Source organism: Natator depressus, chromosome 6, assembly GCF_965152275.1.
Source record: "Natator depressus isolate rNatDep1 chromosome 6, rNatDep2.hap1, whole genome shotgun sequence".
Taxonomy (NCBI): Eukaryota; Metazoa; Chordata; order Testudines; family Cheloniidae; genus Natator; species Natator depressus.
Window position 1 is genome coordinate 114828162 of NC_134239.1, and position 15726 is coordinate 114843887.

General features: G+C 38.1%; 1 protein-coding gene across 1 annotated transcript in view; it reads right to left on the bottom strand.

Annotated features, from left to right (window-relative positions):
• Positions 1-216: 216 nt before the first annotated feature.
• The window catches only part of JAG2 (jagged canonical Notch ligand 2), a 95037-nt gene continuing 79527 nt past the window's right edge, over positions 217-15726 (bottom strand). The window contains 8 exon segments of the mRNA XM_074956355.1: positions 217-2441; positions 5671-5827; positions 6896-7027; positions 7522-7770; positions 10204-10319; positions 10511-10624; positions 13176-13261; positions 14665-14692. Of these exon segments, the coding sequence (XP_074812456.1) occupies positions 1960-2441; positions 5671-5827; positions 6896-7027; positions 7522-7770; positions 10204-10319; positions 10511-10624; positions 13176-13261; positions 14665-14692 (1364 nt within the window). The 3' untranslated portion in view covers positions 217-1959.

The window sequence follows — 15726 nt, forward strand, 5'->3', positions numbered from 1 at the left end:
TGAAAGTGCTGCTGCAGAAGCAAAGTAAAATGGACTTCTTGAAATAGCAACTGAACCCACTACTCTGCCCTTCAAAGTAGGATGATGTTGTTCAGCAGAATCATAGGCGTATAGAATGCATTTTGAAAGCAAACACAGTTTAAAATGTATTACACACAATGAGGGAATCATTTTATTAGATTATGGAAGACAGCAGCATTTACAGTACAAAAAGTTACAAGGGTAGCAGAAAGTATTTTTGGTTTAAATACTTAGGATTATACTGGGGAACATGTGAAGGATAGTACCCTTTCTAAAGCTACCTCCTAAACCAGGATATCAAAATAAGTTTTGAATATTTAGCACAAAGTAAAAAAAGTTACAACAAACATTGTTATAAAATGCTTTAATAAATAGTTTTCTTCTGAAAGTTATTTAAGAACATGTCAAACAAAATGTACTAAACAGAAGATCCTGCAAAACAATTCCTGCGTTCATGTATAAAATAATTGGTTTCAAAACATTCATGTTTACATTGTTCATTGGCCAGGGTTTATACTTTTAGATAAACATCCGCTCTTCTCACTGGTAGGATAACTAAGTGTATGCAGGGTTATGTTTTTCCAGTAATTCAAATAAACGTATAGTTTGCCCAGTTATAGCAATAATAAAGCTTTTAAAAAGTCAAAAACAAAATGCACAAGCCTTCCATTACGAACAACCATTTCTCTTGAGGTACTCCATCTTCTGACTTTGCCAACCGTTTTCTTAGAGCAATAGATGAATAAGCACAACAGAAACAAGAATGAGGAAAATATTGTTCCCTTCATTAGGCCTGTATTTAAATGCAAAAAATATGCAATACCACATGTAATTAACATTCACAAAAGAAAAATGCCTTGCTATGTTGTACTGTACAGTATATGCACCCTCTAGTGTTCTTGAGATGGGAAGAACTTGGGTAAAACAAACGTTTCTGGACCTATTTACACGTAAAATGGTTGTGTTCCAATGTAAATACAAATGACCAACAGATTCCTAACATTGATTGTATTAACTAACATCATCTTCTTATCTGGACATAATACAAAAAAGTTTTATAAACTGCCATAAAACCTCCCTTTTGGCAACATAAATTAAAAGGAATGACGTAAAAAAAAGACCAAAATATTTTAAGTTATTAAATCAAATATACAGAGTGATTCATTTAATATATACATATTTACAAAAAAAGCATTTTCACAATTACAAAATAAACCATGTCAGTTCTCGCAATTTAACTATATCGGTATGGCAGTCTTTGACAGTTGCTATAGAAAAAGTTTAATCTCAAGGCACTTGTCACATGCTTCAATACTGCAATTCTAAAGTAATTAAAACAAAAATAAAAAGGCCACTTTTAAACCACAGTTGAAAGATCTCTATAATTTTTGTTCCTGTTACAAAGTGTGTAAGGCAAATTTGAAAAAAAACTTACAGAAGCTACTAACGTAACAAGTGCAGTGAGCTGCCATTAATAGAGATTTGAAGTCAAGAAACAGTTTAAGTTCACACAATTTCCTCAACCAGGAGGTTTTAAAGCCACCATTAAATTAGAGCAAGTAATAAAAAGAAATACATTCTGTAAACAGTGTACAGTCTCTTGTAATAAACTTTACACATATATTGAAAATACAACCTCTCTCCTCTGCCATACAGCGAGTGTATTACAAGTAAACTTTACAAAAATAGCAACTATCAAAGATTACTTTTTTTTTTCATCTGACAGTCATTGAATAATTTATACAAGGCTAAAGAAACAAAATAAACTTTTTTTTAAATTTTATTGTTTTTTATTTAATTTTTTTTTTTTTTTTTACGCAAAATAAAGAAACTATGAACATTTGACTCCAATATTTTAGTCCTTGATGCAAAGTGGAGATGTCAATTTCCCCCTCCCCATTAAGTGTAGGCACAGTACGCCTATGTTCTGAATACAGGTTAGCCTCTACCGCCTTCAAAGTTTGATGCATTCACATTTTTTACAGATCTGTTGTCCATTTTGTTTATATGATGGGATTTCTTTACCGGACTGCTCTCTGACGTGTCAGATGCCTTTGCTGACAAAGGCATTGAGAGTTTGTTTGTGAGGAATTTGTCCATTTCTAAGACTTCTCTTTCCTCCTCCTCCTCCTCCTCATCCTCTTCCTCATATTCTACATACTCCTCCACTGCATCACAAGTTCTTTTTTGAGGAGATATAAAATTTTTGCATTCGTAATGAATGTCTTTGTTACTGTAAGGTTTGTCTATAGGATTTCTTATGGGATTTAAAGGTGCCCATTGGTTGTTGGTACTCTCTTCTCTATGTGGGCGATTTCTCTCTCGCTCTTTTCTTCTCTTTCGAGTCCACCACACACAGATGATTATACAAGTCAGCCACACAATACTAAAAACTACACAAAGTATTGGAACCAGATAATCTAGGGGACAAACCAAAACAGAAAGCCTGGTTATTGAAACTAGTTAGACAACGCTGAGCATCTGCAATAAGAAATATCCATACATATGCTGCAGGTACATCCTCTCAGAATCCTTTTGGAAAGGATGGAATTGCCACAAAATATTAAGTTAATTTTCTGCTTGAAACTCTAGTCCTTTTGACTGGAAAAAACGGTTCCTGAGAAATATGATGGCAGAAAATCAGAGGAGATTTCTATTCTACTGGACATTGCTACATGAGTATACACCAGTGGTATGAAACACCATTAGAACTACATTGATTAGTTGATATCTGGATTGACTTTCTTCCAGTTACCTTTCAGGAAGTAAAGTTACATATGAACTATATATTCATGGCTTCTCTCTCTTTATTGCATGTCTTTATGTGATCTTATGTATTACTGATGCTACAGCTATTTTCTACTAAGTGTACCTATCCAAATACCTCTGCATAGAGATAAAGCACTCTCCGTATACCCTCACTTGAGTTAATGGAAACTATATTCCTTTCAAATGTGTCATATGGTTTTTTTTTTAAAACTTACTTTGTTTAATACCCTGAACACTGATCATGTAAATTTAAAAATATTACATCTAGCACTCTTAGAAGTAAAACTAACAAGCAGAAAAAAGTACAAGTTAGTTATTGACATTTGCTGTGACTGCATTCCGTCAGTGCAAACGTACTACCCTGCATATCACACTACAAGGTAACAGTCAACCAAAGTAGCAGTTTTTCTTCATTCCCTTTCTCTTCTCCCTTCCCAGCAAGCCCCATTGAGTACTTCCACAGCTACATGAATACAGAAATATGGCAGAGAACAGGCTATTTTCCCTGCAAATTATGTTCTTTTAAATCAACCTCTGGGAGATCATTTGCTTTGGAAATGTATTTTTGCGAGCTACTTTTACGTCCAGTGGAGGATAATTTTCTGTTTACTTCTCCAAAGTCAGGAAGGGAAGCAGTATTAGAAGCAAATATAGAAGAGGAAGTTTCAAGAGAATTCAAAAGATGGGATACTTTGTGCTTTTCTTTGAGACCTGGGGTATTGCTAGGGAATGATCATGAAAGATTCTAGTCATATCCTATGCCAGCCAACACTGTGCAGTCAGACTGTGTAGCAGGAATACACTGCAGTTGCCTTAGATAAACTTAAGATCAGGAAGAATTAAGTCAACAGCCTATGGGTGAGCGTTCTCCAGGATAAGTGTTATATGGCCATGGTACCTAGCTACACCAAGATCTGGAGCACGCCTCCTTCTCAAACAAATGCCAAAGAGATGGATTTGCATATTTGTCCTGACTTTTCCAAGAAAGAAAAAAATTGTTCAGAAGTTTTTTTGGACAAGCTATTTTCTTATATAGAAGTCTCAGTTTATTGTGAATGAGGCAGACAATGAGGAGGGTTTGCGAATCTGCCCTGCACATCAGATCATCAAATGCAGCTTAGCCATTAAGACCGGAGGGCTGAGTCAACTTGGAATGCAGAGGGCCCAAATTATATTTCATCCATTTGGAGAACGACAGACTTCTACAGAGTTTTACTTCTTTTCCCTCTGTGACAGAGGAACTAAGTCACCACTGCTGTGCTGTCAAATTCAGTTAGATGGTGGCTGAAGGCAGAATACTTTATGGAGAGGAGGGCCATTCCCACCAACTTCACTGCCAAGAGGATATTAAGCTTGCGTTCTCATGGTAACCAGACTTTCTCCCTCCGCCAGACCAATGTGGAGTCATCACTTAAGTAGGTTTGTGCCAATGGTCACCTGAAAACAAGAGGTCTTGGAAGGAGTCCCCATTCAGGTAGGTGACTCTGTCCCATCACCAACCATGGGATGGTCTGTCTGCTTAGATCTCAAAGTGTATGAGAGGTAGATGAAGTGTTTAGCTCAGAATCTCCTACCTCAAAAAGATGTTCCTTATCCCGTATACACCTTATGATTCAGATAGCCATGGACAGAGATATTGGCCTTCAGAGGCAGTTGAGAGTGAAGAATGGGATACTGTTGCCAAGTTAACTTTAAAGTAGGCCAGCCAAAGACCATGAACCGCAATATTTAATCTGTAGATTCCATGTGTGTTCTTAGGAAGAGATGGAGCAATCAGGAGCACACTGCACCAACCATTTTAAGGATGGGAGAGAGTATTTGATGAGCCTCCTACAGTTAGACTGACTTCATCCTCTGGAGAAGTGGGAGACTAAGTAATCCCATTCCCCAAGAATGACTCTCCTGGTGGCAGGAGATATGACAGCCTGGGCTCAGAGTCTGGAACCAATTCTACCTCCTCTAGAGAATTCCTGTCCAAGAAAGAGATGAAGATTTTTTTTGCCTCAGAGGACTTGGGGAATATGTGAGGAAAAATGTGTCAAATTTCTTGAAGGATGAAACATATCCCCTTCCCTACCCCAACAGTGAAAGCAAGGAGGCCATACATGTGACTGACCAAGACTGTTGGTAGGAGGATGCCTTGGATGAGATCTTGGAGAAGTTAGGAAGAGACTGGGTAAATCTCCTGTCACCGTAAGGCTCCCATTCTGGGATTCCTGGTTAGAGAGAGAGAGAAAAAAAAAAAAAAAAAAAAAAAAAAGAGTCCACTAGGGATTTTCCACAACTGCTTCCTGTATGTCTCTTGTGCTGGGAGGGACTGCTGGTGTGTGACACCTAGCGTACAGATGTTCTGCACCTGCTCTGGCCTCACATACGCTTAGGGCTGTATTGTCAAGTGAAGGATCTATTCAGCTGTGCCATATCCCTAGAGGCAGAGAACCACAATACGAACCGAATGGATATGGAGAGCAATGACTGATTATAATCAGGCCAGATGTTAGGAAGTGATGAGTATCTAACTCCTATGGAAGTGACTAGGCATTGAGGATGCTCAGCACCCTGCAAGGTTGCTCATACCATGACCTTTTCTGATCCTGGGATAGAGACATGGAAAGTTATACTATATGTTCCACTGGTGTCCTTTTCCCTGTTTTGTTATCTAGAACAAGCTGGGGGGTGGGTGGGAAAAAGAGACAATTCAGTATGCCATTAAATGACACATTTGTTATGAGGCAGGAAACTGGGATCCTACTACAAAAAAGCAGAGAGAGGGTGACAAAACAGCTTCATGATTGACTGCTACTGCCCTCCTGGCAGGACAGAGGAAGATAGCATCAGAGCACTGAGTATACTTAAAACACTAATGTATCTTCAACTTACCGGATGATGAATGCCCAACAACTATGGTCTCTACTTTGACTTCAGTAACTGCCAGCATAACAGTGCTGTTTTGCCGTTTGGTGATTGCATTTACTATTGTATTAGCAGCGTTCTGTATTAGACTGTTATCTTGCTCATCTTGGTGTGGGATAAAAGACTAAGAGGGAAAAATGGCAAAAATCATTTTTATAATTCCAGATCTGTACTTCTCTATATCAATGATTAATCTTAATTTAAATTAGCCATACAGATTGATAGTTACACTGAAAGCAGTTTAGAACATCCTAATTTACTATTTCCACAGGGTGGCTGGTTCAGTTTGAAGTAGTATGCAAATATTAGGACAATACTATTCTCTAAATCTGTCACATGGCAGAAAGACACTGTCCCCTGCTATATGTCAAGTAGAGGCAGCAGACCTCTATGTTGCTTATACCACGGAGCCAAACTTAGTCATAGTGTAAAGGGTTTCAAGATTCTCTCGATATTAGCTTGCACTAGTGACATAATCCATTATATTTAAACTGTGCAGGTCCCCCTACTTGCATCATAGCTCAGCATGCTCTTTACGGGAGCTGGTAAGCAAAGATAGCCTAGCTCAGACTATCTGTCTGATACCACACCTTCCGGCTGGATGTACTGTCCTACTACCTAAAAGCAACTTACAAAGAAGATCCTGCCCAAACTCCCTTACAAGGAGCCAAATAGTTCAGCAGGATTTGAGTCAACCATCACTTAGCTGACTCATATCCCTGACAGATCTCCCCCATCTCCCTTCACTAATGTTTTCAGTGTTTCCTCTGAGCATCCTGGAGGCTGAAGTTCTCTTTGCCCACAGTAAATGTACAGCAGTCATGAAAGCTTCTTTACTCGGCAGATGTGCCCCACCAATAACTTTTTTCCCCTCTAGGGCAGCTCAGTGTCTCTGCGGAGATTGTTTTTGTGATTTGGGCCACTGTAGACTAGTAATTGTATTGAACTTATTTCAAATAGACAACTTCACATAAACAGTAAGGTGATGGCAATTTTCTGCCACTGTGAGAACAAAATTTTTCAATACAGATCCATGAGGTAATAAACAATTCTAGTCAAAAATATAGTCAAACTTAATATGGATACTGGTATCTGTGTTGGATGTAAGTGTGTTTCATTTATTCTTCCCAGGTTCAATCTAACTAGACAAACAATTTTCATGTTTAGTTCAGGAGAACAGTCTAGTACTTACAATAGCAACTTCCACGGCATTCTCTGTGGAGTATGATAGATCACACAATACTATCAACGTCCTGTCCCTAGAAACAGTCCGAGTGGCTGGTAAATATCGAATTTCAGAGCAAATGTTTTCAATGGTAGTGCCCTATTAGAAGTAAGATAAATCATATCTTTTAGTGCAAGTTAAAATTTGTATTTAAAAAGACTACTGGTTCACACAGCTTTATCAACAATTTATTTTACGTAGTTATATAAATTCTGGCAAAAACAAGCATGGGACAGATTCTCTGGTCTGCTCTAGCAATATTTGGACTGGACCAAACCAGACCAGTTTGAACAGCATATACTGGTAAATACTTACCCAGTTTTGTAGATATGTTAAAGGAGAAATATTAAAATAAGCCTTATGTAGCTCTCTAAATTACAGTGGTTTTTTTTATTTTTGCACTGTGGCTGAATGACAACATATTGAAGCAAAGTTCTCATAGTACAGCTACAGACATATGATAAAAAAGTTTTGTAAACAGAGGGCAGTAACAGACATTGATAAAAAGCATGTTTTATATGCACCTACACAGGGTATACACGAGAATCCAGTGTTTCTATGCTACTGGGCAAGTGTACCAATTTTGTTCTCACCTGGGGTACCTTGTCTCTGTTAAAAATTAAAGTAATTCTGGCACAATTATTGTCTAAATATCCAGAACTAGGCGGACACTTGATATTAACAGGTAGAGGCTCCGATGTGCTGCATTCTCCCCAGTTGGTGCAAGGAGGTTGAAAACATTTGATATACATTATTTCTTGGCATTCTTGACCAATGGGACACCAATTGTTTGCATGATCCTGATGTTTTTGTAATAAACACGGTTTACTCCCACACCACACCTAGAAATTAAAAGGAGATGAAAAATTCAGTTAATCATCATTGATTTGCTACAATTTACAGTAATTACGAGTAATCCTCAGAAAATGGTAATGATCAAACTCGACTTTTATTCTTACTGAAAACAAACAGTTATTTCTACAGGTCATATGCTGTAGTTTTAACTACTGTAGCTCTTTAATAGTGTGCTTCAGATTTAGGTACTCATGATAAAAGCTTGGCCACGTTTTCCTAGTGTGACAATGATCAGTCCATCACCACCACAGTCTTACAAGACTTTTCATACAAAGCACTTAAAGTATCATTATCCACATTTTAGGGAAAATTAGGCAGGGAGGCCCAAGGTCATCCAGGACACTAGTGGCAGAGCTGCGATTATTATTTGTATTACTATAGCTCCTAGAACAAGAACCCCATTGTGCTCAGCACGGTACAAACACAGAACAAGGGAGAGAGAGTCCAGACAGTTTACAATCAAACAGATGGAAACAGAACATTCAGAGAGGGAAGTGGAAGGAAACAGTGAGACGCTTTTGGTCAGTGTGCTGAGCCTACTGCCCAGCACACCAGCAGTCTTTGTGGTGTCACATCTTTTCTGTGATGGCTACAAAGAGCTCGAAGGAGGAATTTGAAGGATAATAGTTAGTCCTGCAGATATTTTGCAGGTCTCCTCCTAAGCTTAGAATCACAGGCTCATAGAATATTAGGGTTGGAAGAGACCTCAGGAGGTCATCTAGTCCAACCCCCTGCTTGAGCTTGAGGAGTGTTCTAGCCACTAGACCAGGGGTTCTCAACCTTTGTCCTTCTAAGCCTCCCCTCCTGCAACATGCTATAAAAATTCCATGGCCCACCCATGCCACAACAACTGTTTTCCAGTAGATTAAAAGCCAGGGCTGGCATTAGGGGGTTAACAAGCAGAGCAATTGCCCAGAGCCCTGCGAAGAAAAGTTGCTCAGGCTCCAGCTTCAGCCTGGGAGGAAGGGTTCAGGCTTCAGGTTTGGCCTTGAACAGCAGGGCTCAGGATTTGGCTTTCTGCCTGGGGGCCCCAGAGTGTCTAATGTTGGCCCTGCTCTCTGATTTATTTTGGAAGACACCCTGAAACCCACCCATGGCCCCCCCAGACCCCTCATTGAGAACCACAGCATTGGGGCATGTTACCTCTTCCTGATAACATCTCAGTTAGTCTTAACTTTGGGGTGGGAAGAGACACTCAGGTGAATAAGCACCTCACTAACACACTTTATTCCTCCTTCTTAGGAATGAGTACTATAGGCACACTCTGTTACTGGGTGGTATAGATCACCTCAAGTACAGCTACATTTTAACCGTATACACCTGTCAATGGTGAAACCTAATGTTTTCAGATTCTTCTCCTAGGAGCACATATGGTGCCCTTAGAAGTCTAGACTGGATAGTAAGGATGTAGACAGTGTTGTAGCCATGTCAGTCCCAGGATGTTAGAGGTAATATCTTTCACTGGACCAACTTCTACTAAGAGAGACACGCTTTTGAGCTTACACAGAGCTCTTCTTTGGGTAAAAGACATTACCTCACCTGCCTTGTGTCTCTGGATATTAATGGAATAAAATATATGCTTCCTTATGTATGAAAGCCACAAAAACAAGCTGTTTATTTACGGTGATAAATTCCATTTATAGTGCACCTTTGATCACCTCACTTGCACTACACCCACTAGTCTTCACTAGGACTATCAAAATGAGCCACCAAGAAGCTAGTAATCATCATGTTTTAAAAACAGATCAGATCTCAAATTCACATTATAACTATCTGAAAATGATCTAGAAAATCGTAGTTATAACTTCTTTGCCCTTGAGGCATGTGTAGCTGGACAAAGAATATAAAGGCAGCTAGCTTTACTGCTGGACCAATCTGCAAAGTCGTTAGAAATCTTTAAAAAACAAACAAACAAAATAAAACAAAAAAACGTGGTATTTTTTCCTACAAATTTTGTAGGAGTCTATACTGTGGTGTAGTATTACAGATATTATTGGCGCTCATCTGAAATTATCTGCATAACTCACAAGCAGTGAACAACATTGGTACTATTTTTCATAAGCTCTCCAGCTGAAAAGCCAGTGTGTGTTAGCACCATGAGTCCAACTGTGCAGTCCTGAACACAAGCACTGTATTCTAGTGATAGTTTGAAAGCAGCTCAGAAGTTTGGAATGTTCGATATAGCAAAGTAGAGACGAATTAGTGGGCAGATGCACTCAAATTGAATCATGCATCTTTACTGCTATTACCTTACCCAATAGGATACATATATTATAGTATATAGTAGGGGTGATGTACATGGGGAAAGAATACAGAAGAAAGGGGACTGAAGACTAATAACTTGCACATGAAGAAATCCAGGTAGAGACATACAGCTAAAAAGGGTGTTTCAGAAGAATATTTATAGGTCTAATCGTTACCTTGGTGCAGTCAATATGTCCATCCAAACAGTGGCAGTTGTTGCATTCTTCATCCCATCTGCTGCCATGAGGAAATGACATTCCTTTAAGTCGGCAAGATTTTCCAAAACCAATCACTTAAAAAAAAAAGTTAAGTACAGTTAGTCTTTTAAAGCACTGAACTGAAAACTAATTCAGGCCTAAATTAATTTGATTTATCTACAAGAGCGAATAGCACACACAATAAAAACTATTGGTTATGAAATACTCAGTTGGTTCTTGAGTTAATTTTCTAATAGTTTTAAATTATAAAAAAAAGGAAAGTTACCCTCTTGGCATCTAGGGCCAACTCTCCCAGGAGGACAGGTGCACCTGTATCCATTTATTTCATCTATGCAAGTGGCACCATATGCACAAGGCGAGGACTGGCATTCATCAATGTCTAAACAAAATCAACAAGTAAAATAGTCAGTGGCAAAGATTCAGCATGTTTCATTATATGTCTAATTACAAGCAATCAAAAAGGACAAGATCTGCCATCCTCACTTGTAAGGACTGTTTTGCTATGGGTCTGTGCAAGAGATAATTTGACTTTTGTGCTACATGCAACAGCTGCTTAGTCTCAGCAGTTTGAACCTTCTTAAAATGCATGCCCATTAATGTAGGCATCTGAATTCAAGCACTAAGTAGTAAATTGGCTTGGCTGTGTTTAAAACAAATGGACTTTGTTAGTATAATCTGGCCCATCAAATGATGAAAAGTAACGTTTGAGTCTAGTCTCTTCCCCATACACCCATGTAACTTCTGTTAATGTCAACAGGAGGGGAAAACAGATCGAATTAATAGTTTAACACAAAATGAAGCTAATTATCTTACTTTAAAAAGATTTTAAGAATCTCTCTTGCAATCAGAGCAAGAATTTTTGAAAAGAAACTCATACGCTTGGCCATAAAAATCCACCCCTTTAAAAAAAAGGGCAAGGAATCAAATGCATATGTAAATGCACAGGGAAGTGCATTTTTTGTAACACTAAGGAAATTAACAGCTGTCATTTACACAACACATTCTTTAACATCAGAGTATACACACATACTTAAAGTTGCAAAACCATGAATACTGAGGACAGGTCTACACTATCGGTTAAGTCAATCTAATTTAGATCAGTCAGGGGTGTGAACCCCCCTCCCTTCCCAAGCGATGGAAGTTGTGTGCTGTCCACACCGGCGCTATGTCGGCGGGAGATGCTCTCCCGCCGACACAGCTGATGTTTCTCACCGAGGTGGAGTAACCATGCCGATAGGAGAGTGCTCTCCCGTCAGCAGAGCGCGTCTCGCGCTACAACAGCGCAGCTGCATCAGCGTAGACTTGCCCTGCGCGTTTTCCTTTCCAATAGCCGTCTTCGCAGCATTTCTCCCTTTCCCAAATCAAACATTTTAAACTTATAAATCAAATTTCTTCCCAAGATTCACCATCATTATATAAGTGAGTGTGGTTTTTAAAGTGGTGGTTTGTAACTGGAAGTGAAAGTGGTATGGAACAGCAACATGACCGTTATCAGCAGAGCTAATGGAAAATGACAAGTGACAGCAGAAGTACATGTAGTTCTCCTGGTCTCTGATGCCCTCCTGGAGGGTCAAGGGAGTGGTTTACCATTCTGTGCTAGATTCTTAGCAAAATCCTAGAGTTGGCTGGGGTCTGAGGAGAATACAATAGTACCTACACCAAGCAAATAGAGCAGGTTACCACTCCTTGTTCCTTTCAAAAGGATCCTCGTTAAGTCTATCATTTCACCAAATATATTTTGATCAGCATTCACTGTTATCAGTATCACCACTGTCAACCTAATGATTGATTTATGGTTCAATTCTCTCGCTTACTACAGAGTAAATAAGGAAGAGTGCAAATCAGGAATCCTGTAACAGATACAGCTGTAACCATGCTAATAGCTTTATCCCCCACCCCATAACTAGGCCACAAGAGTCTGCTTCAGCCTCTGAGCTAATGGACCTGCTCATGCATTTAGGTACACATGTCCCAGGTTCAGTATCTGCAGAAAAATCCAATTAAGGGCATCGTTATAAGTGGGGTGACATAGTTGCCGAGATAACACCGGACTCATCACTTGACACCGCCTGTTGGGTCATCTAGGAGAGATTACACCCAGGAACTCTGGGCCTAAAGGCATGAATCTCTATTGTTTGAGCTGAAGGACCAGGTGCACAGGCACAGAGGCAGTCTATATGTGGTCTTGCCACGAAGGGGGACAAAGAGCCACACTATCAGTGTGAGTTACACAGTATTAAAGATTTCAGGGTTTTATTCAAACAAAACTACAAAGTTCATGTTTCAGTGTAAGGCTCACGTTCATTCGGTCTTCCATTTCCCCACCTTACAAAACGCAGCAGTTAGTTTTTACCGTTCTCAGGGTCGTTATTGAAAGATAGCACTAAACAGTCCTTAAGATAAGCTTGCAAATGTGGTGCTACATGTTCCACGTGTTACTCCTTATGCGACTATACTCTGCCCTGATCTTTTTGTTTCAGCTAGCTATGAAATTTCCAACCCATTATGTCAGCAGTAAGAATCCAGAGGGAGAAACACTGAGTTATCACTGCGAAGAAGGCATTCGTTATGGTTTAAGCATAAAAATATGCAAAGTGTTCTCTCTCACTACAAACCTAATGGCAGGAAAGAAAAGGCCAAAAAACAAAACACCTACATAAAATCCAGCAACAGATCTTTTGAGTACGATTTAAGCCAAGTATTTTAGTTGCATTTATCAAATGAATAAAGGGATTCTGTCCCAGACAAAAAGAGCCCATTATTTACAAGGTGAGGATCAGTGTCTATGAATAATTCAGTTAGCTTCTGCTTCATTATTTGGGGTACAGCTGACCTAAGCTTAATGCATGAAATGTCAAAGGGTCAAGATAACAAAGATTTTGGGTCTTGATGGCATGACCTCTCAGTCCTTCAGCCATACAGGTACTTACTAATTCTGCAGTCAGGACCAGCAAACCCGGGAGCACATTCACATCGAAACCAATTCACACCATCTACACAGATGCCTCCATTGTAACTGTAAAAATAATAAACCTATCATTACAGTGAATGCTCTCAGGGTAGATTCACAAGCCTAAAGATAAACAAAAACCCTAGTTCTTTCACATAACAGTCTGTTCAAATGCAAATTTCTATTGTCCCTATTCATGGTATTTTCTCACTGTTCAACAATATGGAATTAAAAAATCCTTGCTAATTCATAATATGAGTCTATTTAATAAGCCATATGCATTGTTTTGTTGGTCTCTAATTAAACCTTTGTTAATTAAGCCTTCTGCTTCTGTTTAAAGGGATGATCTGTTCACACTAAGAGAAAGGATATCTGGGATATTGTTAGATGAGTTATTAAGCAATATAATTTATCTGATAAAACAATATTATAGGAACTGTGGGAAAAAGTATAATTAGGAACATTTATAAAGATATGAACACAGCTCAGGAAAAAATGCAATGGCTGTGCACAAGATGTAAAATATAAATTGAAGGTTTTCCCCCCACATTGTTTGGAAGTGTACAAAATGCAGAGGTTGGATCAGAAAATGAAAACTTGCAAGATCTACTGGATGTTTGCTTAACCCAGAAGTCTGCATTTTAAAAACTTAGATTTTACATAAAAACCAGAAAATTATGGGAGTAGCATTGTTAGTAGCAAAATGTGTTAAAACAATGGACAAAGGAATCTGTATTTGCAGTGTCAGAAGAGAGTATGTGTATGAATATCCCGCTACTTATCAAATTTCACTAAGACATTTTAGAAGATTCAGAGCCAATATTTGATCTTAAATGGGATATAATTTCTTGTATATATTATAGTAAGAGCTAAGCAAATAATTGTCAATGAATAGTATGGGTGAACTAAAATTTGTGATGGCTACATTCTTCTTTTCAGGGAGTATCTTCACATTTTTCATTCAAACTTGATAGCAAATATTTTAATTTTGATCTTAGTTGTGATTCACTACATAAAATGCTATTCTTTTTTTTGACTGGATAAACTTTCAAAAGTACTTCTGGCATGAATACTAACACAAGATTTTGAAATTAATTCTTATAAATATTTTCACCAGTGAACTCTAAATTGCTCCATTGTTGCAGAAAGCAAAAACAAAAGACAGGTTTCAGAGTAACAGCCGTGTTAGTCTGTATTCGCAAAAAGAAAAGGAGTACTTGTGGCACCTTAGGTGCCACAAGTACTCCTTTTCTTTTTGCAAAAACGAAAGAGGGAGCACAAATAAAGCATATTTTGTTAAAAGTTTGAGCAAGAATGTTTAGAATGTTCTCTTTATAAGCCCAGGTCTAATTATGTTTAGAGTACAATTTTGATTCAGTTAAGGATGAATATTTTTTAAGAGTAACATATAACAATATATTCAAGTGCTATGAAAATAAAAGAATGAACAGAAGGTTTGTAGTACTTACCATGGATGGGGGTTGCAGTCATTGGTATCTATAATGGAAGAGTAAATGAACTGTATGAATTTTAGAATATGTAGCATGCCAATTATAATCTGTAAAACTAAATCTATACTAAAAAACTAAAAACCTAAAGGAAAAAGAGTATAGTAAACCAAAAGAAATTTTTTTATTTTCATCTGCAATCAAGAAATTGTAATATGGTATAAATATACTAACTACAAAAAGGGTTGTTTTCAGGTGAAACTCCATAAGGTAACAGTAAAATGGTTTAAAATGAGATTTTACGTACAATATAAGTGACAAATGCTAAAGACTGTATCTGGCCATTTAATTCAGTGACCTTTGAACTCGTCTCAGTTGGATAGATCACAACTTCAGAGATTAAAGTGCTGTGGGATAGCAGCTAAACTCAGGAACAGACAGCAAGACTATATTGACAATTACAATGGTATTGGCTATTGCTAATTAAACCAGCCTCTACAGTTTCTTAAAGGAGCACTACTCCTTTGACCTTTCATATGCATGTATGCAATTTACCCAGTTATTTTTTAAACTTTATTGTATTTTACAAAACCTTGCAATTATAAACAAATTCAGAGTTTTTAGGGTTAACACCACCAATATAGTCAACTTTGAACAATCTAATAAAGGCATCATTTCAGAGTTGATTTAAGGTGAAAATGTAGTTCAGAGGCAATGTTTTTTTCATGTTATGTCTTGAGGCAGCAGAAACGCAAGCTTTGCCCCACCTAAACAAATCATCCTGTTGGTACGTCACTAAAAGAGTGAAATGTTACACTAAAGGAAAATAAAAGCCAACCATTTTAGCATTCTTAACAGGATATATAGTTCAGTCTGCTTTTCCACCTGCTACTAGTTTTAGAGACAAATACTCAGAGGAAAAAAAAAATCTTTGTAAAATTTTGGGAATAAACTTTCAAAGATCATTTCTCCATAGGAAATTAAACATTTATGTTGGCAAAAATTAGGTGCAAAACAAACAAGCTCTCACAGTTCATTAGATAAGCTTTGTCCCCTCTAGCTACCTCCCACCCTGAATGATTC